The sequence below is a fragment of the Apis cerana genome, linkage group LG9 (assembly GCF_029169275.1).
Source record: "Apis cerana isolate GH-2021 linkage group LG9, AcerK_1.0, whole genome shotgun sequence".
Taxonomy (NCBI): Eukaryota; Metazoa; Arthropoda; class Insecta; order Hymenoptera; family Apidae; genus Apis; species Apis cerana.
Window position 1 is genome coordinate 5135024 of NC_083860.1, and position 25848 is coordinate 5160871.

At 37.9% G+C, this 25848-nt stretch overlaps 2 protein-coding genes and 2 long non-coding RNA genes across 17 annotated transcripts in view; 2 read left to right on the forward strand and 2 right to left on the reverse strand.

The window, feature by feature from the left end:
* Positions 1 to 25848, reverse strand: part of LOC108004004 (fasciclin-1) — a 300543-nt gene that overhangs the window by 213648 nt on the left and 61047 nt on the right. The window lies entirely within an intron of this gene.
* LOC108004083 (uncharacterized) lies at positions 1120 to 20834 on the forward strand. 5 transcript variants are annotated; one of them, XR_009831079.1, is made up of 7 exons: positions 1120 to 4277; positions 4442 to 6643; positions 11496 to 14698; positions 14866 to 15073; positions 16774 to 16980; positions 19074 to 19210; positions 19272 to 20834. It is a non-coding gene; the product is annotated as an uncharacterized LOC108004083 (long non-coding RNA). The 5 variants fall into 5 exon arrangements; XR_009831078.1 differs by lacking the exons at positions 11496 to 14698; positions 14866 to 15073; positions 16774 to 16980; positions 19074 to 19210; positions 19272 to 20834 and adding exons at positions 6981 to 7217; positions 7552 to 8637 and having other exon boundaries at positions 1159 to 4277; positions 4442 to 5487; positions 6213 to 6643; XR_009831077.1 differs by lacking the exons at positions 11496 to 14698; positions 14866 to 15073; positions 16774 to 16980; positions 19074 to 19210; positions 19272 to 20834 and adding exons at positions 6981 to 7217; positions 7552 to 8637 and having other exon boundaries at positions 1153 to 4277.
* On the forward strand, positions 21516 to 22527 carry LOC133666658 (uncharacterized). The gene is made up of 2 exons (XR_009831090.1): positions 21516 to 22157; positions 22214 to 22527. It is a non-coding gene; the product is annotated as an uncharacterized LOC133666658 (long non-coding RNA).
* Positions 22343 to 25848, reverse strand: part of LOC108002673 (tropomodulin) — a 219951-nt gene continuing 216445 nt past the window's right edge. For 3 of the 5 annotated variants that reach the window (XR_009831073.1, XM_062079109.1, XM_062079115.1), the window contains 2 exons: positions 22845 to 22902; positions 22343 to 22524 (listed from right to left, as the gene is read on the reverse strand). Coding sequence is in view for 2 of the 5 variants with exons in the window: in XM_062079109.1 (XP_061935093.1) it covers positions 22512 to 22524; positions 22845 to 22902 (71 nt within the window). In the remaining 3 variants the exon portion in view is untranslated. The remainder of the gene's footprint in view (positions 22525 to 22844; positions 22903 to 25848) is intronic. The other 2 variants (XR_009831070.1, XM_062079113.1) reach the window with 2 other exon arrangements.

Consider the following 25848-nt stretch of genomic DNA (forward strand, 5'->3'; position numbering starts at 1 on the left):
TACCTAATTAATCATAAATGCAACTTTTCATATTTTTTGCAAGATATTTAACAATCCTTTTCGTGCCTCTCGCCAGATAAATCAAATAAAAGCAAGGAAATTCAAATCTCCAAAGAAAGATCACGGGAAAATCCATTATAACTCGAGATCTCAGCAGTTTCCAAAGATCCCTGGAAGAGATCTCGCGTCGAAGAGAAGGTATAAAAAGGAAGCCGAGTGCAATTGGCCAAACAGACTGTCGAGAAATGAACACGTCAGTGTCGCAAGAAGGGATTTTCTTTCTGGCATACAAAGTAGCCAAGAGGATGCCAGCCAGCCAGCATCGCCAGAGAAAGAGAGAGAGACTTACACGAGAGAAGACCTTCCTAACCAACGTGCCTCCTTTTCATCCATGTAACCCTGGTGAAGGTTGATTCTCCACTCTTTCCTCTCTTTCCTCATCCCTGCTATCACGAGTTGGGACACTCGCCAACCTACACTCTACACCGAATACGAATGATCTTGACAAATTAGGTCAACCCCTAAAGGGATTCTCCCCTCTGTCCACGGCAAAACGTGCCCCCCTGCGACAGGAGGAGGCCTGACTCTTAAGGTTTTCTGCATCGATTTCTCGCGTGACTCGAATCCTACACTCCTCCACCCCTTTTCGCGAATTTTTTTCGAATCAGATACGCATTACGAATTAGATACGTGTTACAAGACGTTGTTAAATGAAAAAAAGAGAAAAAGAGAGAGAGAGAATGAACGAATGAAAACTCTTCTGGGATTTGAAATGATTTTAAATTTTAAATTCTCTCGAGATGGATGCGGCGTTGGATTAAAGTTAGGAAGTGGAGTGGTATGTCGTTGAAGAAGAAATAATGTCCCTTCTCTGTTAATGGAACTTTGTTATTATTTTCCTTTCTGTCGATTCATTTGTAAAATTTTATTTTAAGACATTTTAAGACTCTCTTCCCAAATTGAAATATTTAAGAAAATAAATAGAATCTCGAATTTATATTAATTAACGACGAATTCCATTTCTTCAGGCGACTTGAAGAAACAATGTATATACATAGAATGGTGTACACGTAATTTCCACCGCGACGAGAATATCGTTCGCGAACGATTGATTAATTCTAACCACGTACGCTGTAACTAACTCTTCTCCCGAGGATCGTTGAATTCTGATGCACCGAATAATTATTCGGTTAATCGGTATTATCATCGAACTGTTTATCCGTTTGCGCGATACGGTCAACCGACTAGGGAACTGTCAAAGGTTATTTAACGCTAGACATTGTTCACGGAGTGATGAGTTACTATTTAGTTCATCTGTCGATACACGGTGCATTCGCAAGATACGAAACCGAGTGTAAAGGGAATTAATAACGGCACGGAATATTTGAATATTATAAGGAACGGGGCGTTAAGTTTAATCATTTTTCTTTCTTCGTCAACGAATCAGAAGTCAAAAGGTATAAATCTCACGAAATCGTGCTCGCGACACGAAAGGAGAGTTTACTTTGGCCAAATGAGCGTAGCAGGGCCAATAAATCATTGTGATTCGTATAAATCACGTATTATTTCACCGTTATAGCCCTCGGTTATGGAGGAAAGATATATATATATACATGTGCTCTAACTCGCCGCAAAACCTGGCCTGTGTGCTACATGGTCAGCCACTGACGTGCGTTTCAACGACGAGAGAGATGATCGCGCAAAGCACCCGATCAGATATGGGCTCGCACATGCGTGCACACGGCGGTTTACCACAGCGGTTGCAACGAGCGCTGTGGAAAGAGGCAGAAGCCACGGTGCACCCCCTTGACGCGTCTGCTTCTCTGCTACCCCGAATTCCACGAATTGGCCCCCATCACTCCGCAGAGATTTCGCTATTAGCCATGGTTTGCTCGGTAACGCGTAACTGGCCGCAACGATGTTGACCTTTGTTCGCCCGTTTGATTACGCCAGTTTCGTTACGAGCCAATTTCGAGAGCTCGAAGAGGAAGAAAAATGGACTCTTGTCTCTCTTAACGCGGTTAGAATTTAGTTTTTCAAAAGCGACTTTTTAGAAATAATTGTTGAGATTGAATTTGCCTCGAGGCAAAGGATTTAGGATTTACAGGCTTCGTTCTTGATCTTCTCCCTCTTTCTTTCTTTAAAGACACTTTCGATTTTTCAACAACAAATTTATTACAAATCTTCTTGTTGTTCTTCTGTCCACTCGTTTACAAGGCAGCGATAATTTTTCAGCACGAGGCTGGAGATAGACGATCAATTACTTAGAAAATTTATTCGATCGCCGAGTAGATTAAACGAGCGCATTCCCGGGGAAAAATAGGCGTTCAAAAGGGAGGAGAAACGAAAGAAGTCAACGTAAGAAGAAGAAGAAGGAGGAGGAGGAGGAGGAGGAGAAAGGTATTCATTATCCTTTTTTTCGTTCTTTTCACTGTCCCCCTCGCGAGAGAGCCGAGGAAGTTCGATTCGAGGACTTAATTGAGCGAAGTTAATTTCACGAAAGTTGGTCCACTGCTTAGACAACGTTCTCGAGGAACGTAAAAGCGAACATGGTCGACGATCGTTTTCCGGCATGGAGGACAACTCTGCTGGAAATCTTGGCCGGGCGCATTAATGAAATTCGGGTCACGGGTCGATTAGCTTGCGCGAAACCATCGTGGCGTCGATTAATTTTCACCCCAATGGAGAGGAGCTTCTTCGCTGGTTTAAAACTTAAGCTTGTCCTTTCCATTGAACCGATTAACCGGCAACCAACCTGAACTTTCAATGTTTCTGGATAACACGTGAATACACGAAGATAGTTTGGCAATTACGAAGATTTGGAATATTAAGGATCTATATGTGAATCTCGAACACGTATGAATAGAAAGAAAAATTTGATTCTTTTCAGAAAACGAATAATTAGTCAATTGAAATTAGCGATCTTTCTGTGTTGTTTTTCATATCTTGTTTTATAACAAATTTATATATTTTGTATTATCTAATAATAGAAGTTTAACAATCGTTAGGTGAACGTAATAGTTTAAGAAATGTGATGACGAATTGTTGAAAGAAAAACTTTTTAAATTCTCAAGGGAATTCTCGATTCCGTATTCGAGACACTTACCCTTTATTTATTACCTTAAATCTCGTTCGCTAACAAAATAAAATAGTATGTGTCCTGGATAATCAGAAAAGAAATCCTCCTACCTTAAGCTGGGAAAACAAAATGTTGGACGTGCCGCGCTACACGCGTCTGAACTTAGAAAGCCTTGCTGCGGTTGTTCTTCATGTCAAGAAAATAGGTCTCTGCCTCTGTTGTTCAAGAAGAAGGGAGTTTCCTTTCTGAAAGCAGCTACGAAAAGTTGTATTCGCGAAGAATGCACCGTTTCTTTTAAAACGATCCAGAAGAAATTAGAATTAAAAAAAAAAAACCTTAATTAGGATTTCTCGTTCCCCTAACAAATAAGAATTCTAAAAAGATTAGAGACAATTACGTAAATTCTTTTCTTCGATTCTATTTCCTCTATTGAATCATTCGCAACTCTTCTTCCTTTTATTCTCCTAAACTAATCGCATTTCTAGATAAATCAATACGAAAATTAAAACGTCCTATGTTGCTTATAATTTAAAAAAAAAAGAAAATAGAATCTAGAATTCTATTACAGCAAAACATCAACGTAATTACATTACACAGCATTACAGTTAATTCGATCCTTAAACATTGCACAATCCATTCTCGACCAGTCACGTGCACATCGTAACACGTCATGTTTGCCGGCTTCCCTCCCACGAAGGGTGGAGGCGTTGGTCATTATCAGAGGATATAAAAACCGCGTGGTAATGGAACGTAGCGTGCCTCGATCGCCAAAGATCGCACAATGTACCACGTTTGTGTAGCAGCAGTAGTTTAGATTGGCCGGGTTGTGTGTACACAGGTACCGGTATTGTGCCAGGTCATACGGTTGGATACAGGGTGTTGGATAACGGTTGCGTGGCAAAGCAACGTGGATACCACGTTGCTCTTGGTCGTGTCGTGTGTCATCGACGAAGGAAGCCCACTGTTTACAAAAGCTTGCGACACACCGCCGTGTTCGATGGCTGGGAGCTTGAACGGTTTCTAGATTATTCTATTAAGGCGATCGATCATCGGCCGAGGGTTGAGCCACCATCTTTAAATGGTGGCGGACTTGTCCCTTCGCTTTCGCGCGGCCGTTGTCAATAAACTTATACATCGCGGAGTGGAAGATAGATTCGATGGAAACTTGGCAGACAATTACTTCGTAACAGAGTCACGCGTAAGTTTATATTGCAAGCTGAATAAGAGAGAAACGCTATTCGATTTGTATAGAATTATAATGGTATTTTGTATTCCGTGGAGGAAGAAGGATCGAAGGATTCGCTAAATTCACAAGTCAATCCTTCTTGAATTTCATTAATATATATCCTCCCTTTTTTACAGAATGCACGCGGTTCTCCTCGACGAAGATGGTCGTCAGTCGAGAGAAGGCGTTACCACTGTTTTGCCATCGTATTGACAACCCTTAGCCGGGTTTTGGGGCGGTGCCACGTGGATTCTTGTGCGGTTGATACCGGTGGGGTAGAAGCAGTCACATCAAAAGGACCGAATACTTGTTTCTCTCTCCAGCTGAGGCTTGACGCGAGCCTTCTATTGATGGAATCCGCGGCAGCTGCATCTCTAATTTGGTGAATGAAAACCAAGACCCCCGTCGCACATTGTCGGGATAACAAGAAATCCGAAATTTGCACAGCGGATGCCTTTTCCCCTCTTTGGGTTATTCCTCTTTGATCCCTGCGACGGGATAACTTTTTTTTTTTTTTTTTTGAAAAGGTCGCGTCCAGAGAACGTCCAGATCGAATTGATTAGAGCATTACGAGGGATCGTCGCTGGAATTTGATGAGAATACGATGATTTTATCGTTACGTCTCGTGAATCTTTCAATTCCTAAAGTATTCTTCTTATTTGATCATCGAACAATGTTTTGTGATTTGTTTCTCTGCTATGAAATGGAATTTTTAAAAATGACCGTGTATGGATTTTACTGTAAGTAAAAGAAATGAAAATGGAGCTTGTAGATTTACGATAACAAAAATGTAGGTTAATAGCTGCTACGTGTTTCTAATTACATACGTGGAATCAAATATAATATATTCTGTATTCTAATACAGCTGCGAGAAAGATTTAGTTTTCTAGAAAAAGAAATTTCATTCAAAGAAAATTGGAAATCTTCGTATTATCGAATTGCGTGTAACAAAGATCAAATTGGCGCAAAGATCGATCGATTCGAATGATATTTAATTCTGTTTGTACCAAGAAAGAGTTATACGTAATATTTTTATTCCCTTTCTCATCCCATATTTCCGTGGCCAACATATGAGTCGCGTTACGAACAAAAATAAATCCAATCCCTTCCGTTAACCATTCCGTTTCGGTATTGCATTTGAAAATTTATGATCGCCGATCGAAGACCCAACCAACGGGCATCGGTACGTCATAAAATTTTACATAAAACGAACGTTCGATTATCAACGGGGGAACGAGACGGGCGTTTATCTGGTTGTTCGTACCGATCCTCGACAAAACGTCACGAGATAGTTAAAAATCGGATCCAGTATCATTTTCTTTTATTGTAAAACACGATGCGCAATCGGTCATACGTGGAATTTTTGTTATTGACGATAACAGGAACAATAAACTCGTTTACTCGATAAATTGCAGAGAAGGAAGAAGGAAAGAAAATACTTAGGATTGAAAACAAAGGATTAAACGTAAAAAATTATTAAATGAATTCTTTATTTCCGAGATGTATCCATATACTCGAATCGGGGGAGAAAACCATGAAGACTACGCGTAATGAGTATAAAAAGGAAGAGAAACGTTTCTCTGAAGCAGAATTCCAGTTACTGCATCCGCTGAAAATAGAACGTAACATACGTATTCCATAAAAGAAGGAATTGCCGTACGAACGATCCTCCTTCGTCAACGCCATTTTGTCGAGGAATGTTTCCCCGAAACTCGGAACGTCCCAAAGGATTCGAATCGCAAAGAAAGCCTTCCGTTTCTCTTCTGGATTTTTCGATAAAGCTCCCAAAACGACTGGCTATTTGGTAGAAAACGAATCGCGCGAGAGAATCGGCAAAGGGAACACTCATCTCTTCCCCATTCTTATTTTTCTTCTTTTTTATTTTTTATTTTTTTTTTTTTTTTTTAGAAGGAGAACCTCTTCCGATAGATGCGTATTCTTTGGATTATACGTTTCGAGTGGAGTGTTTGAGCATGGAAACAGGGGTGAGAATGGAGAATTTGTTCGATGGGGGTGGAAGAAGAAGGAGGATTCTGGATGATTGATGGCGCGAGATATCATCGTATCACGTGCCATTATGTTTGCATTACTGCGCCAATTACACGTGCATTTTCCACGCCAGATTCCTGAGATCTAAGCACGTGAAGATAATGCAACGTTGAATTCTAGTTTAATAGACTCCAGTTGTCTGAAAAGAACGTTTATTGACTGTCTATAAATTATATTTTAGGAAGACGGTGTTTCGCGTGACTTGGTAATGTTCGAGGCAGCGACAGACACGAAATATTATAAATAGATTTCGAGATTGAGAGACCATATTTGAACTGTCTCTCTTTTAAGTAAGTATTTCGAGACACGAAATCACGGTATATATTCGAGCAGGATCGAGAATAGAATCGAATTGATCAAAGTGAGTTTGGAATTTTATGACTATTCCAATAGGATTTCTATCTTTGAAAGTAAACTGTTTCCCAATTCCCGTGTAGTCCAAATTAATTCTGTCTTCTCTTTCAAATAGATACCATAATTTTAGAATTAATTTAATATATCTCTTTCTAAAAACAATCTTATTTAAATAATTTATTTATTACGAAAAAAGTCTCTACACTACTTTCGACATAGAAATTTAACGAAATCGAATCCTTTTAATTTAAATAAACTTTCATCTCCTTTCAGCTATATTTATACAAGAAGATTTTCAAAGATTTCTTTGAAAAAAATGTAATTTTACCAAAAAGAATCCAACACTACTAATATTCGAACTTTGAAAACTTGTTGAATTCGTTTAAAATAAATATTCACTTTTCTCTGAATAACCGGCAAAAAAGTAAGAAAGGAGAAGATTTTAGAAAAAGAAACAATCGTTCCATTACAATAACGATACGGTCAATCAAACTGTAAAACACCTCTCAGGTAAGTACTACGGAAGGAACTGCGAAATTGCCTTCCTCCTGGACAGCTCCGTGTCACGAACTACCATTATCTTGTTCCGATAAGTCTACGAAGTTCACGAAGCAGCGAGGCTCGCGATGGAGAGTTCTATTTCTTATCGTTCGCGAGCCATCGTTCTTGATTAATGAAACCACTCGTGCCCCTGGCTACCCTGCATTTTTATCCTACACCTCGAATTAAACTCGCCAGCTATTACATATCAATATCCAATTTCGAAACAGTTTGTTCGATCGATTTGTACGTATAACATAATTATACCAGTAATTATAATAATTCGTATCGATTTTAATTTCAGGTTATTCTATATTCTATGTAAACGTGTAATCGTCCTTATATATATATATATATACGTTTTATCAAAGCATAGAGCTAGGAAATTGAACAAAGTTTATCAAAGTTGCACGCGAACGTGGATTCGATGCGATCAATCAAGATGCGGAATGGCGAGGATCAGTGTTTCTCTGGCAACGCATTGGGACAGGGAGATTGGGATTTCGCGTGACGGGTAACTTTGTTCCACTAAGTAGGCGTGAGTGCACTCCGGGGACAGAAGTACGGAGACTAAGGGAATCGACGACAACGAGGACGTCGACGAGGAAGAGAGCGCGAGGAAGGGTCGGCCGTGTCAACGGCAAAGCCAACCGTGACGTGGCCTTACGTTGATCCTTTCGCGTAGAGAAATCACGGAATCAGGCGCGGACTGGCTAATGAAAATTTAGCTGCTTCGTTTGTTGGGATAAAAAATTAATTCTGGATTTGATTAATTTTGGCGGACGATGTTAAATTAAAAATGATTCTGATAACGGGTTAAGTTGATACGATTGATGGATGTAGAGAGAAAATAGAAACGATTTGCATTCGAGCTTTCGAAATGGTTCAAGATCCTTCGAAGCATGATTTATCTAGCATATCGTATCCAAGCACAAGGATCGTGATCTCTAATCTGAAGGATCTGCGCGAATTAATCCGAAAATGCATTCCAAATGGTGAGCAAACGTTATGATATTAACGCGTTCACTAACATTTCTGAATAATTCATCGTGTGGTCAGGCATCTTTCGAGCGGAATCTCTCTTTCTCTCTGTCTCGTAAGATGAATTGAAATCCAGAGATTGTACGTGCCCACTGTATGGCAAATGTATATTTTGACGATTTGCGATTATTAAAACATTCCGTCAATAATAATCTCAAGCATGTGAGAATATCTTGTTATATAAAACAATAATTTTATTGTCAAAATTTAATTTACTTCTTTAATTCTATTTTTTATAAATATAAAATCCACGATAAAGATTTTTTATTATTATACATTTCTACTCTATTTCTATTTCATTTAATTTTCTTCTTTAATAAATGACAACAAGATGGATAAGACTTCAAAATTCAAACTTTTTTTAACGTTTAAAAATAACAACTCCCTCCCTCTGTAATCGCACATTATATTTTCTGTATTATCGAGACAAGGATCCTTAAAGTGTGCGTTTAATTTACCCCCTTCTCCGGTTCAAATGCTCGGCTTGCAACACTTTTTCTACAGTATACAACCGATAAGTGTAGGAAAGAAGGCTAACGAGTGCTCTCATAGGGGTGACTTTTATACGAGCATTCACCATTATACTTTTCCTCGATACAAAAGAGACTACCATTCTACCGAGTGCTCCATTCTCCGCGAAAACATCCGGGATTTACAATTGGCCTACAGAGGCTGATATTCAGCATGCGGCTCTGAATTCCTCCCCGGTGGTTTTGCGAAAGAGAGGAACAATCGAGATGAATGCGACCATCGAGATTGTGCAGACGTTTTTATTAAATAGTGAACGCCGTGATTGTTTCGAATGGTCCAATAATATTGCTCTTTTACATTTTAACCGTCGTTCATTTTACGAGAAATAAAGAAAATCGTATATCATAACATTGAAAGTATTAATTTTTCTACAATTATATATATATATATATATAAAATGACAAACGAAAATATCACAGCTACATCAAATTCTTGATCATCTGTGCACGAGGTTTTTTTAAATAAAAATATCTTCTCTTGAAATCGTCAAAAATATTCAATGATGATGATAATAATAACGAAATATTACAAATTTTCCAAAGCAAGATGTTATTATATATATTTGTATAAAGAAACATTCACGAGTATTTAACATTTCCTGGATGCTGGCAAGAGAAACATAAACAAGAAGGGTCTAGGATCCCTCCCCCCCGACTGAATTGTCAAACGAAATCAAACAGAAACTCGTACTCCTTATGCGAAACAGGCTCGAAACGAACACTCGAAGCGGACAAAGTTCAAAAATGCCACTCGAGGGTGAACAACGTTTACGAAATACATTCGATACAAGGGTGGAGAGGTAACAAGCGAGGCAAAAGAGGAGTCTGTATGTATCGAGGAACTCACGGCCGATTAGAAGTGGCAGTCGCCCACTCGACACTTTCTTCCGCCCCACTCGAGTCTCTTTGGGGGTTGAAACCCATTGGGCCGAGTGCACGCGCCGCTTACCATCGAGAGAAAGCATGCGACGACGAATGCTTTTGAACGTCGAATCGGTACACTTTTCATCCCGTCTCGCCTGTGCACACGCTTTGCATTCGACTCTCTCTCTCTTCCACCACCCTTACGACCGCATCCAACCCCCATGAATCACTCGAGGAGCCCCATTCCAATCCACCGCTCGTGTCCTATCACGAGGTTCGCCTCTTCTGGGACAGGCGTCGACAATTTTTTTCGCCCTTGCAACCCCTGACCACCCTTTTTCCGCTCCACGAATCGATAGATCCTCTCCGCTGGAGGCTTTACAAACCGTCGTTTAACGTGTCCTTCCATCTACAGAGAGAGGAAGAGAGAGAGAGAGAGTGGCCAAACGTGAAATATCGTTGTTGCGTTGCACCCCTTAGGAGGATAGTTTTCTTCGTTTCCTTCCGTGATGCGAGAGAAAGTTATAAAGAAATTTATTTTGGAGGATTGTTAAGTTGATGAAAAATATATACATTCTTTCGATTGGAGGTTTTTTTGATTTTTTTTTTAATGCTGTTCGATTAATTTTAATTAGTTTTTAACAACTTTTTAGGATTATTGATCCCAACTTTAGAAGTTTATGTTTCGTGCTGTTATAATATAAAAGGGAAAAATGAATCATCTCAAAAAAGTTAAGAATCTTCGACGAGGAAAATTTAAAATTTCTCTCGAAAATAATCATATGCCTTGGAAGCTTCGTAAAATAATTAATAATATGAAAACACGTAGTAGAAGACTGTTTCCAAACACTTTGCAAGCAGCATCAATAATTCTAATTAACAGGAGCAACACAAACGAGGACATCCATCGCGGCAATTGTACCGTTAATTAATCTTAAATATCATTAAAAGTCGACGTCTCGTAGTCATGATTCAGATCTTTATCGATCGAGATAATAAAGCAAGGATGGATATAACACCGAGTGTCGTTAATCAAATAATCCTCTTCAACGCGTTTTCATAACCAGTCCTCCGCAATTCCATCGTCTCGATATCTTTCGCGCAAAAAACGATCCAATTGAATGTCCCTGTCCTATATCGAGGAATTATTTCCACGAAATAAAGAGGAAAAACCTGATTACTATACCTAATTACAAGATTGTCATCGATAAATAAGAATCACGATTCTGACGAATAAAAAAGAGAAACGAACGAAAGAGGGAAGGAAATTGGCGACAAGGATGGTTGAAAGCAAGGGAAACGGAAGAGTGGAATTTACGAGGAATAATATGGGATTGTAAAAATATTTATGATCATGGGATGCACGATTAAATTTTATGAAATATATATTATGCGACGGATTGATTTGTGATTATTCTGTTTTTTAGATTAAGGTAGGTGATTATGAAATTAGGTAACGATCAATGCAAATGTATTATTGATAAATTTATTTTAAAAAGTGTAATTAAAATCCATAATTTGTGCTTTATAATGAAAATTATATGGAGTGGAGGAGGGAGTGCTCGTTAACGTTTTATGATTGGAAATTTATTATTTATAACGAAAAAGAAAGTCAAGATTGATCAATATGCTTATGACTCTTATTATATAATACAATATCAATATTACAATTTCATCTAAAATTTGCATATAGATGAAAAAACACAGATTCCTCCCAATCGTAATTTTAAAATTTAACTCAACACTCGAATTTTCACGCTCAGGATCTGATAAATTATTCTAAATTGCTCTCTTTCTTTTTTTTTTTTTACAGATCCAGAAACACGTTTAATATAAATACCAAAAAAAGAAAAAAGAAACTCGGACAGAAGAGAACGATTGAGTCTTCGAGAATTTGAATCTCTCTCTTTCGCAAGCTTGCAATTTCCATTTCATTATCAGACCGAAATCATCGCTAGAAAAAAAAAAGGATCACAGCAAATATCCTGCGTCCATTCCAGATGGAGATACGTGAGCTTACATAAATGTATGAGCTGGATAGGGAAATATTCCGCGACGAGGCAGAAATTTCCATCGATTCGTCGAATAGACGATTCCGTGCGATCTTTCTTCTGCCCTCGATATCTTTGACAGTTCGGACAAGCTGCGCGAGCCGAAGGAGGCAAGGTGACGCGAAATTTCCTCCATGGAAATCAACTTTGCCGTGGCAGGTGCGCGTGGGACCGTGTGTATATGTGTGTGCGCTCTCTTTGTGCGACGGTGCACGACCACCGAAACCTCTCGAAACGAGCATTCGCCACGAACGTGTGTGAACACGGCACGATAGAAAACAATTGTCGAAAGACGTTCGATTCCTCGAATAAAAGATCGTCTCCTGAATTTTGTCTCCTGTCTACTTCGAATTTTCTTTTTTTTTTTTTTTTTCTCTTCTATCGAGCGTATAAACAGCGTCAAGTCGACGAAAGTTATTTAATTTTTGCGAAGAAAGAAAATTTAAATTTTGATGTTGGTTTCTTTTAGATTATTCGTCGAAGGTATTTTTTTTTCTTTTCGTAGGTATAAAGCAAAATGTAGACAGATATTAAAAAAAAGTGACAGTAAAAATAATTATCTCCTTTTCTTTTTCAGATAATATGTATCCTTTAATTTGATTAATCTGTTTTAATCGAAACTGTGGGAAGGAGGAAGAGAATATCGATAGTAAAAGCGAAACGTAAAGGTTTGGGATGAATGGGTTTTGTTAGGTGCGCCAATATGGTTGTTCAATTGATTTTGCGGCTTCGCTAAATTGGCCAATCAACTGATTTCTCAGTTAATTCTGGACTGTACAGGTAACGAACCGACACGCAGGTAGGCCGATGTTTAACACATAAATTACTTCATAGTGTGCACCTGCTTACCTTCGTTATATCGAATCAAATGAAATATATATCTCCTGTTTTAGCTTTCTATACCATAATCCTGTTAATAATTTCGAGAATTTTTACAAATTGAAAATTATAAATCAATGCATTAATATCGAATCAACAAAATTACTTCAAACGACAATTCCACTTTCTAAAAACCATTCATCGGATCATTGGAAAATATTTCGTCAAAATTATTCACCACAAATCAAATATATCCAACCTATCCTTTATATATCCGATCCCATCCTTTACCCATCCCCTCATCTTAAAACCACACGACCCGAATTTCTCTTCTTAAACAAATTTCACTCAATAAAGATCCCCACCATCGCCCAATATCCTGAATAATAAATCAACGAGTTAATATCGAGCACAAAATCGTTCCTAATTCCCCTTCCTAAGAATAGAGATATAATCAAACGGATCAGATCATTCGAATTATTTCGTCGAAATTATTCACCACGAATCAACGATCGATACCCAATCTTATCCAACCCCATCCTCACCCATCCCCTCCCTCCCTCCACCTTAAAATCACCGCCCGAATAATAATTAAACCCGTAGTCAACGTACTTGGCCAGTTTACGACGCACTAATTCACCTGGCGGTTCGATCGGCAAATAAATCGCTCGGCTCGTTAGGATCACCTGATACCCACCCCGTTTAATACCGCTCTTTACAGCCTCTGCTCCGCTAACGAATATCTCCGGCGCAGTCTATCCGCTCCTCTCTCGCGTGCACACGCGTGTTCCCTACCAAATATACCGGTGTGCGAGTCAAGTGACACACACACAACGGGAAGGGGTACACAGCGCAACAGAAAATCCGCTTACGGAAATGAGGGGTTAGTTTCGAACGTTTCGGCGTGGACGATCGTCCCCGTTCTAATTTGGTACACTCGCCTGGTATTACGGGGGGAGGGAGGGGGTGGAGGAAACGGTACGTAAACCCGTTATACCTGGTGCACCAGCTGGCGCATGGAAAAGTAAATAGATAGACAGTGCGGCGTAAAATTTGACTAAATTGGAAACTTTTCGCCGGCGGCCAGCTGCCACTGGCACGAATTGCGATCTCTACAACACAATCCGGGGAATCCTCGATCACGATGGCCAACTATTAATTATGAATTCAACACGGTTGTAGCAGAGATTGCGCGATCCCGATTAATTGTAATTGTAAATTTTGCAACAAATTGGGGAGAAATCGATTGGTTATTGATTTTCGAGGTTACGTTCACGTTGTAGCTGGTTGGAAAGTGAAATTTCCAGAGGGGATTGTATAAAAATACGAAGCACGCGTGTCTATACATATTTCTCCGTATATAGAATCCTCGATTAAACAAAATCCTACTTGTTCTTCGATGCAGAAGAGAAAATGGAGCTTGTTCGGAAAGTAAATTCCATCTCCCTTCTCCGCACGAAAATTCTTACGAGAGCGAAACGGATAAATACATAATAGACATCGATCTCGCAAATTTCATTGGATAGAATTATTCTATTGGCCGTGATACTTGTCGCGTCAATCACCTCTCACGCAAAGCGACGTTGTGAAATCGGCGTTATGCATGCGCCGCTCGTTTTTTGTGTTATTCAACCCTCCCTCCCTCCTTGTAAAATCGACTGACGTCCATAGAAAGATCCATAGAAAAAAAGCTGCGATCGAAAATTCCACTCGCGACCCGACTGTCCACGGTTTTTCAATCGTCGCGCGGATAAAGAACGGGCAAAAGAGAGAGAGAGAGAAAGGGAGGGAGAGAGGGGAAAAAAGAAGAGAGGCGGTTGGAAATGTCATAATTGGATAATCGTCGACGTAGGGAAGCGTGTATCACGATGGCGCTTGGGAAATCACCGTTTCACGACACATGCGACCCGCAAAACGAACGGAACACGCACTAGTCGAGCTTGTTCCGGGACAAGCACGGGTTGCTCCGCGTTTTACGAGCGAACGAGAAACGCATGGAAGGGCCGGGATTCCTGAACACGGAACCAGCAAAGACCATTCAATCGTTGCCAATAGAACGTTAATCCGGGACGTTCGCTTGTCACTGACAATTTACTATGTTTCACCTTCGGGCCACGCGGATCAACCGAACTGGATCCAATCCTTGGTAACGTTACTGAGATTTTAATGAAACTTCGCCTGGATGGGTGGATTCTCTTTGGGATTTTGTTGATTACGAAATATTTGTCGGGTCGTTGTTTGAATTAAAGATTTTTTCGAGCAACTTTTTGGAAAGGAATTCTTTGCGTTTAATAATTTTTTTTTTTTTTTTAGAAGGAACTTGGTTTGGAAACGAAGGGATTCATCATAAATGGACGATTTTCTTGAAGGAATTTTTGAAAAGGATTTCCATTGACTTCCAATCAGATTTTCTTCGTTTTAATTCTAATCTATCTTTTGACAAACTTGCGTGACAAGGTGAAAAGATAATACAAGAAGGGAAAAATAAGCCATGGAATGTCAACTGCCAATGGCCATATCGGTGAGATATCGGAAATATAGATAGAACTTTTCTTTTGTTTCCATTCTAAATATCGATAATTTTTAGGATACGAAAGGGAGAGCTTAATTGAAAAATACTTGAGGATTTTCAAGTCATTCGTGTATTCGTGAAGAAACTTGTAAATTCGTGTCAATTATCATTTAGTTTTCTTCGTCACATTATTATAATGTAAAGTCGTTAAGAAATTTAATATCGATTAATTTCTCTACCATTTTTAACAATTACTTTTATTTATTAAGTTTCTATTACTTGAAAAAACAGCATTTTTAAAAAATTAGCATCATATTAAAACTGTAGAATATAAACGTAAAAGTAGGTAGTAAGTTTTTCTTAAAAATATCCGGATTGTAGCAAATAATTATTTATAAAAGTATTTGATTAATCAATTTGATCAACTTGAAATAATTAAAACTTCAAAATTTCCACAGTTTATGTTTATCTGTTAATAATGAACATGTTTAATCTCTAGAAATGTTTCGTCTTTGCTTTTCTCTTTTTGGAAACAACAAGAGTAGGATTCCTCGTAGTTTCTCATAGTTCATGCTTAGCTAAAGTTACGTACGTTTCCAAAATCCATATTCGTACTAAATCGTAAACCTAAATTGCGCGTTTCTGTTGCTGTCATAAGCAGCGAGACGAACAGCAGCAGTTGCAGTTGACAACGTTTTACTCGTTCCATTTTAATTAAATTAATAAATGTATTCTTATTTTTGGAATTTTTCCAAAATTGTTATTAAACTATTAGAAATTATAATTAAAATTTTCAAATTTTCTAAATCCATAAATGTAAGTTCTTTTTTGATGATATATCCAATTTGAATTTTTCAGAATAAAATACAATAAAATGTACAGTGTATTCGTCTTCACTATTTCTCAGCAATTCTTCTATGAATGAAATAGTATATAGAATATAGTATATTATCATTATTTACTAGAATGGTGCATAGAATCTATTCACGTTTTTATATTTCAGTATTTTTTTACAAATAGTATAGAAGAAATTTTTTAAATTTTATACGTACATTACACTACGATTCTTTTTATCCTTTACAAAAGAGTTCAACAACTCAAAGATAATACATTTTCAGTAATTGTAGTTGTTGCTAGACAGAAATAGGACAGAAGATTGACTTAGTCCTCGAGTGAAACAAGTGTAATTTTATCATCGTATTGAGGTCAGTTTATCTTATGACCCGGTCCAAAGTTTGTCAATATTGATGCAGCAATGGTCAATAGAACTAACAGTGTCAAGTTTCCATTATAGAAAATTTTATAATTCAATTTCGCCCCATTTCGAAACCATCTATTCCATTTCTCAAGATTCTGGAATATCTAAAGAAAAACCTTGAAGAGATGGTCTATATTGGAAGAAATCTGTTGTATTTCCACTCATGGAAATTTCTTTCGCGATGCTACTCATTGCCTTTCTACCCTTTAAACTTATCTTTTTATATTTTTCCCAACTTTACACACCACTTTCGCGCACGATAGTAATTTCTTTTTTAGCGTTTCTACCCCGATTTCCTCATTTCCAGAATCTTTCCCTCTACCAACGTTACCAACATTCCTTTTTATCACTAGATTTTCTTGTTTCCACAATTCCCTTTAGAATTTCCTATCGCGGTAGAATTGCATCCTCGAATATAAAAATTTTCCAAGTCTCAATTTCATCGCGATAGAACGTGGCCCAGTATCGCCGAAGGAAAACCCGTGGGAACGATGGATTATATTCCACTACCGATCCAGGATGGACACGCATTATTAGTTGGAACAAGAAAAGAAGCCCGCAAAAAGATCCACGATACTCGAGTAATCACCAAGGATCGATTTGTAGAGAAAATGACCACCATAAATCGGGATAAAGATACCATTCATTGCAAATCGAGGTAATGATATTTTAAGAAAAAATCGAAATAAGATTCTGATATCTTTAAGAATCCCCTATCTATCCATAAATTTAATAATATCGATGTATAATTTAATATTTGATATTTTTACACTAGATGTAAAAATAAATATGAGCGGATTTGTAGTTATGAAATTTTTTAATTATTGTTATCAACTCAATTGTGGATCCAAAAATATTAATCTTCGATGATTAAATCGAATCGTTAGAGATTCCTATTAAAATTCAATTGTTGAAGAATGTCGTTGATATATTATTGACAAAATTATTAATAATTGTAGAGTAATATCAATATAGAATTCTATATTATATAAATATATTATTGGTACAATCATCATGCTAATGTTCAAATTCCCGATTAAATTTACGTACGAACGTAGGGAAATAAATAGATCTATTTGCGAAACTTAGTATGTATCTAGTTCCAATTTGCATAATTTGCATTTATCAGTTTCGAAACATATGGTCACATGATGAATAAATTTTCAAATTTCAGTGATCCGTATTTATCGTACAAATATATATATATATAAAATGCATGTTAAGCGTTTTATTACGTATAATAAAATTAATTTAATTTGATTCGATTCCATTATAGAACCTGATCTTCCTAGTAGGATAGTTCAACTATGCTAAATTGATATTGAAGATAGTGGCGAGGAAACGTGAGACCAAAGCGGGATAAAATAAACTGGCTGAATTAATTGACATTAAATACGTTATATAGATAAAGGAAAATAATGGAAGATTATCACGTGACAATTTATTAAATAACGAAAGAAGATGAATATTCTTTCTTTCTTTTCTTTTTGTCGAAAATATATATTAAAAATATTATTTATTAGGTAAATATTCATGCTAATGCTGCTTTACCATTTTTAATAATGAATGAATCAAAAATATTAATATCTACAAATTTGATTAAATTTATTACACGTATGTAATTCTTATATAATTATTCAAAGTGTCTCGAATCAATAATGATTTTTAGTTGATACAACGAAATTAATTCGTTCCATTTCTCGAATCACGTGCTCTGATAACTAACCCTGTATTATTTCGTAAAGCTAGCCACAGTGAGGAAAAGCGGAGGAAACCGTGATCGTCTAGGAAGTACAAATAAGTCGTCAGTCGCAGCTGTGCGGTAGAGTTCAAACTTTGCTCACCGTGACATATTCATATTTGTCGCTTAGATTTCCTCCGCTAATTTCCACGTCTTCGTGAAATCGTGATAAAGCGCCTTGGTTAACAATATAATTCGAAAAAAAAAAAAATATTGAACGAATGGAACGAATGGACAGAAACTTTCTCCGATCGAAATTCAACGTATAATTTAAAATCAGAATTTATCGTATAAAATAAAAAAAGAGAGAAAGAAAGAAAAGATTCGAAGATTTTAGTAGCGTTGAAATAGAAACAGTTCAAATTCAGATCAAAAAAGGGATACAATTTTCTCTTTTGATACGAATACCATTTCCCAAAATTTATGAATTTATCGTTTCTCAATATTTCCTTTCGAAAGTTGTTCTTCGTTTGTGTATATATATATATATTATATATATATATATAACTCGACAAAAACATTGATAAGCCAGCTCAACTCTCCCACAAACTCCATACATTTTGATCGCACAATAAATGAAGGCAAACGAAGCGGCAATAAACCGCAACAAAGAGGGGAAAATCTCACCAGGAACGAAGGATCGTTCGAGTCAAGATTTCTCTGCTTTTGTCAGGGCTCCCTCCTCCCCCGCATTTGGTTGGGCCATAGATATTTCACTCGCCGCTCGATTTCTCGTATATCATCCCTCCAGCAACACATGGCGCCATATCCAGAGAAGGGAATCGCTCGAGAGCGTCGGGGAGGGGGATGCGTTCCAAAAGCGAAGGAGCAATCGCGTGTGAGGATGCTGCCTTAATTTATCACCCCGTTCCCCGATGTGGCCCATCGCGTCTCTTTTCGAGACATGTCGCCACGAGAGAGAGAGAGACACCTTCCCTATCCCCCTTCCCCCCCAAATCCCCGAGAATGCCTCTTAATCAGCGCTGATATAGCTGTCGTCTCTGCTCCAGGTAAACACCGTTCCTCCATTGTACACCGGCTCAGACGTGCCCTTCCGGGGAAACTCTGTAGATGTCGCTCGAGCAGTCGAGGACAATAACGCGGACAGATAGAGGTGGTGACGTCCCCCAGGAATGCGATTGAACTGGTGATCAAGCGTTTCGATCTAGAGTATTGATTTGCTTCTTATGCTTCTTTCTTTTTTTTAGGGAAGAGGAGGTTTGTCCACAGATTAATTTTGGAAAGATTGGATTCTTTCCGGATCGAAGGGAGGAGAGATTGAACTTTCGTTCGAATTGGATGTCAGTGAGAGAAGCTTTGGAATAAAAAGAAAAATAACAGCGATGAATAAGTGGCGATGAGAAAATACAAAATGGTAGATATTGTGCGTGAGGGATCGGAGCCAGAAATGTTAAAATCGATCGGGAAAACTCGGACTTTTATCCGAAATGGATACTCGAGAGTTGAGACGATGAGAAATATCGCAGGCGCGCAGTGTGTGCTCCGCGTACAGTTCATCAGGGCATGGTGCCGTGGCATTAGCATATATTTCACCTACGGGCTATGACGGTCCGCTGCGGCAGCCGTACTAACTCGACTTTGTCGTCCACCAGCCAGAAGTTACGCTGATAACTTTCGACCAACGGGTAACGAGTTGAACTGGAAACCTCGAAAAAGGCAGGGAAGTGGCTTCGTTATCTACCAAACACACGCTCTCCCCAACAGATTCTCTCTCTCTCTGAAAATGATTTATCCACTAAATTATTATTATTATTATTATTCGAACAGAGTCATCGAAGGATCGAGCCACGCTCGTTTCATCACGTTGCTCGAACTTTGCTCTCGATGGTCTGACCTGTTTAACTTGTGTCTAATTTTATAACAAGTTTCCAACTTGGAGAGAGGGGAGAGCGAATGTTTCTCGTAGGAATTTTAAATTCGAATGAAAAAGTCAGATTAAATTATTTAATCGGAATAAGTAGATCATTTGCCAGTTGTTCGACATACACTTGGTTCCTTTTCCGCGCCTATCTCACCCCGAGATAAAAGTTTTTACCGTGCAATTCTGTATAGAGTTAATTCCTCTTCGAGATAATTGCGCGTAAACTCGAATTATTCCACACAATAATTTTTTTCAATTTTTCTCGTAATAATCTCCACTCATTGATATCGCCTAACGCCACCCATAAAATATTCTTTCTGCAACTTTTCTTTTTCCCCATAGGGATCCCCTCTTAATTAGAAGCGGGCTCAATTTTTAAGACAATTTTTAATTGGACGACGCGGCTCGTTGGAGGATCGTTGGACGAATAATACCATTCGAACGAATTGAAGATAAACACAGCCGTTGTTCCGGTTGTTCCCGTCGGAAGGGCGTTTTCCTAGGGCGCAGCCTGCCGCTAATTGCTCAACCACCTGCCGTTATTTAAATTTACTCACGGATCCCGTTTCGCCTCGCACGGACGCGTAATTTAAGAATTTGTTACACGTTTCCACAACGGATGCAATGTCTTGTCTTCGAAGATGAAACGTCTTGCATCTTTCCCTTCCTTTCTTCCATTTCTTCATGATCGATTCTCTCATTTGTTTACAGCAATTTCTCGTGAGGATATAAAAAATTTCAATCGTCTTATCGCGTCGTTTGTCAATTTTTACCCTTTTATCAATGTGGTTTCGTTATGTAGATGGTTTTTTTTAATTAGATTCGAAGAAGAAATTTTAATTGTATATTTGGAATTGGAATTTAATGTTATTTACTCGTATATATTGTACATATAAATTGGTTTTTCTTTTTTTTTATAAAAAAAACTCTCAAATTTTGTTAACGAATGGTTTTCGATGAAAATATTCACGTTTGTGCGACTAATTGAGATTGATAGGAACGATGAATATTTTACATTGAAGAATAAACTAAATTTTGTCTCTCCTTTTTTTAAAATAAAAAGTTTAGAATTTGAAAATAAAAGAGATAATATTGAATATTTAACATTCTCGTTTTTTTTTCTTTTTAATTAAAAATACAGCGTAATTCGTTTTCTTCTATTTATAAATTCATTTGTTTAAAAATGTTCATTTATCGGTACATCGCATAACAATAAACCATTCCGACAGAAATGTTCATAGAATTAGCTTTTAACGTTACGCATATATTCTATGACGTACGTCGTGTTAATTTTCAATTTATTCATCGGAATAATTAGTATTCGCTTTCATGTCATTTCATTTCCACGTTATTTTATTTCATTTACAACTCCCCTCGCGATATAACCATTTTCCATTCGTTCAATTTATTTAAATAATAATTTGACATCGCACTTCACATTTACGACGCGATAATCAATCCGTACTCCATCCTTTTAATTTCAACGACCATCCATCATCCATCCATAAATTTCCTTCGCCTAACACTCGAAAGAATTATTTAAGCGTCTCGAGATTTTCGACACGATTTTCAAAAATAAATGAAATAATTTTGTAATTCCTTTCCAAACTGAAAGATTGCACGAAATAACGACGAAAGAAGAAGAGGAAGAATAAGAAAAAACTCTCCCCTGTAGTTATCCAATTAATCCCCACTCTTTTAAACCACACTTGCAACCGACGAAACGAAACACGATCGAGAAAACTGGAAAATTCGAACCATATTCGAAATTCGGAAATGTCTTCGCGTCCCGCGCGAATATAAAAATCGCTAACAATGGAACGATAATTAAAACAGCATCGAATAACTGGGCAACAGGGAGGACTCTCGAAAACAGGGTGAGCCCTGCGCGAGCACACTCTCCGCAGTGTGTATCCACACGAATGAATTAATGCGAGTTGATCAGAGGGGCGGGTGACGGCTGTCGATCGATCGAAACCGATTGACCAACTTCCTGTGTTTCAATTTTCCAACGCTAATTTCTGGTTTCGCGTTCCACCCTCTTCTCGCGCCTCCATTATACCGACCAATCGACCGTGAACAGGTTTTCGATTGCCGTGTATCCAAGCAGGAGGGAGTCAATCTGTTTCTCTTTGCGCTTCTCTTTCGTTTCGTCGCAAGAAAAAAGGAAAAAGAAGAAGAAGAAGAAGAAAGAGCAGCAACGTAATCAAAGGTAATCAGACGATGTTTATTATGAGGTACGCGGTTAACGAGGATCTATTGTTTCAGCTGGTGTGTCGAGAAAATCGCGCCCACCCCTCGAAAAATTGTGAAAAATGTAAATGGATTTTTGCGAAAGGAAGTAATTACGTATCGCCGCGGGATAATTGGAGGGAGGAAAATAATTATGGCGCATCGTCCACGTGGTATTGCTTTATTTTTTTTATTTTTTATTTTTTTCGCGAGAGGATACAGGGTGTTTGAGAAACTTTCGTGTGACTGGATTCGTTGTAATTTTTAGCAACATGAAAGGACGATATAAAGTTTTCTCGTTGTTTCCTTTTTGTTTTTTTTGTTTGCAGTTCGTTCAACTGAGTTTCCTGTGAATGAAAAAGTATTATTTTTTCTTTTTAATTGGAAGCATCGTAAGAATTCTAGATTTCAATGTAATATAAATGAAACGATTTTAGATAGTAATCAAACTTTTTCGACAAATTATTTTACTTATATTTCATCATCAAAGATGAAAGAAGGGAAAATGAAATTTATCATTACTAGTGATTAAGTAATATCGAAAGAAATTTCTCATCGACGAATAACGAAACAATTAATAAGTTGAAAATGGTAAAACGAAAACACTGGAGTCGATTTTAAAAATTATTCGATATCGTATAATGTTTGAGAATGTATTATTGCTTACGTGAAAGAAAGATGGGCGAAATGATTTACGAAAACACGAGAAACCTGGTGCGGCTTACCTGGAACAAAAAGAAAAAGTGTTTATAAATTTTCGTCAAACGTGGCCATTACCTCAAGAGCAGCAATTTTTCTGAAGTGGTGCAGCCTCGTTCCAATACCTCGCCTCTTGGGGCGAGAAATCGATTTCAATCGCGATTCAACGAATGAAGAGGCAAATCCTAGAGAGCAATTTACACTTCTCCAATTTCTGGTTATTTGCCAGAACGTTTATATTTTCGGATATAACAGATGGTATTGATGGTGAGAATATAGGCGGAAAGAATTTAAATAGTCTCCTCTTTGTTTGCGAATTTTCAACAAATATAAACAAAAAATATCCCCTGATTCCTTTATTATTAAATTTATTTACAGGTTTATGAAATATAAACTTGTAAATTATACTCGAACGATATAAATATACAAATTGTTCTATGATTCGTGTTCCATAATTTTCATCTTTGTTAATAAAAATCTGAATTGAAACAAGGGAACGTGACGAAATAAAATAAAATATCTTGTGAAGTATTTTTGCTCGTTTATAAATTGAAAAAGAAAAATATAATCAAAGACTGTATAACCAACCAATAAGAGACCAATGAAACCGAATGTTTTGAAATAATTATTTAATCGAACTTTTTCACACTGCCTACATAATTAAAACTTTGGTATTTTCCACTATTCATACACTATTGCATACACAATACCCTGCATTCATAAAGACAAGAGAGAGTTACGTATTAAAATCGAATTTGCCTGAATTTTAATTCATAAAATCTATAAATTATTAATACTAACATAGTATATCAATATTCCAAATTTCTTGTTCATTTCGTGACTCGAAAAGGATATGAATTAAGGAATTTATTATCGATCGATTCATACATATTTTTTCTATTTTAAAAGGGGAAAAAATGTGGAAAATAATTCGCAATATTTTCGATAGCTAACACGATAACTCGAACTTTTCGAAATAAATTCAAACAAATGAATCCAAACCATAATATTCCCCTATTAAAAAATCTTCTTCCCGATCAATCGAGCTATAAAAAACCAACAAACACCCCGAACTTTTAAATTCCGAAATCCTAGCAACGTCTCTTTTCTTCTCAAAGGGCAAAATGGGTTCAAGAGTCATCGTCTAGACATCATAATACCCCGTTAACTTCCTCGAACCGCCAACCCATCTCCGTTCAATTTCGAAGAAAATGGGGCCGCGGCCGATGGTGGAAACGGCGCCAAAAGGATGAAGCCAACTGGGGCGCTTTGAATGGGGGACGCGACATAATCGCGGCGTCTTAGCCTTAGAATCCGCGAAGAATCCACGAAGCGGCGAACGTGTCGTGGTTCGCGGGGAACGTGTCTCGAACCCGATGAATTCCATCCACAGCCCGTATTCAACGAACGAATCTTCGTGGAAACGCAGGTATGCGCGCCGCGAAAGGAAGTTCCCCCTCCCTCTCCTCTCTCCTCCCTTCCCTCCCCCTCTGGAGGAGCTGCGAATTCCAACCGAGTAACAGGAAGGAAGAGGATGATGGGCGGAGAAATTTCATTTCGAAAATTGCGCGACACTTTCCTCGCGATAATTTTTGTTTCTTTCGTATCGGGGAAGGGGAAATAGAATCGAAAGAATCGAGAGGAATCGAAGGACGACAAGGTTGTAATCAAGGTTAATTTCTTGTCTTCGATTTTTTGAAGTAAGAAATTTCTGATCGAGCTTTCTCGTTACGCCGATATCACCGAGGAGGGTGAATGAAAGTTTCAATTTTATCGATCGAGGATTAAATAATTGGAAGAATTGAAACGATCCAATAACGTTTTTTAAAAATGTGAAAAATTATTAAGACGTCGTATTCGCAAAAATTTAACGAGAAAGTATTTCGCGGAAGAAAAATCTGCTGACCAATTCCAACAATTTTTCTAATCCCAAGAAATTTGCATAGCGGGGAATTCGCTTACTCTTGGCGGTATATAGGTCACTTAAAACTGGATGGAGAATATTAGAAAGCATCCCGACAGATGATATCCTCCAAACTCTCCTCGCTCTCAACAATTCGTTCCAATTAAAATTCTAATTCTGTTTTTACGGGTCGCTTGCTTACTCGATCAAATCCACGAGAATTTTATTTCGTCCAATTTTTTTCTTTTTTTTATTAAAAATTCGCGGTTCAACGATCATCCACCAAGAGCGGAGTAACTAAAACGAGACTTTAATATCAAATCACTTTAATATCCGGGGAGTTGGCCAATTGGCCGTTGAAGCAAAAACAGTTAAAGACTTGGAAACCGCGAGGACGTTGCCAGGAGCTCCACCCTCCTGTTATGCAATGGATAGGGCTGAGTCGAGGTGGATAGATGGCTCGTGATAGAAACTTGCACCATAAAGCACCAACAAACACACGCGTACCAACCGTGGTGAAGGAAATCAAGCAGAAGGAACCTCTCGAGACACCCGATGCATTTCCACGCGTTTTCCATACCACGTTGGCGGCCTGGAAATAGCTGCTTCCTCTATAAAACACGCGCGACAGGGAAACCAAGTTGAGGAACGAGATAATCCAGAGCACGCATTCATTTCACCAATTTCTCGTCACGATCGAGCTGGTCGATTAAAAAAAAAAAAAAGAAATTGGAATAGAATATATTTGGAAAGAAATATAATCGTTGAGGGTCGATCTTGGTGAAAGATTATTAAGAATCATCACCATCGTTAACGTATAAAATTGTTGCAGGACGGAGGAAAAACAAAGAAGGAATTTTATACGTGTCTACAAAATCGAGTATTCCTGAAAACATGGCTGCAACAAACTTGCAATAGCGTATCCCTCGAGTGTAATTTCCCTCGAGGTCTGCAAAATCCGCCCTTTAAAGGACGAACGAACGCTCTTAAAACCGGGTCGCGCAAAAACGTGGCTCGCGAATCACTCTTCTCCCTGAAGGACTCCTCCTGTTCTCTCTCTTTTTCTCTT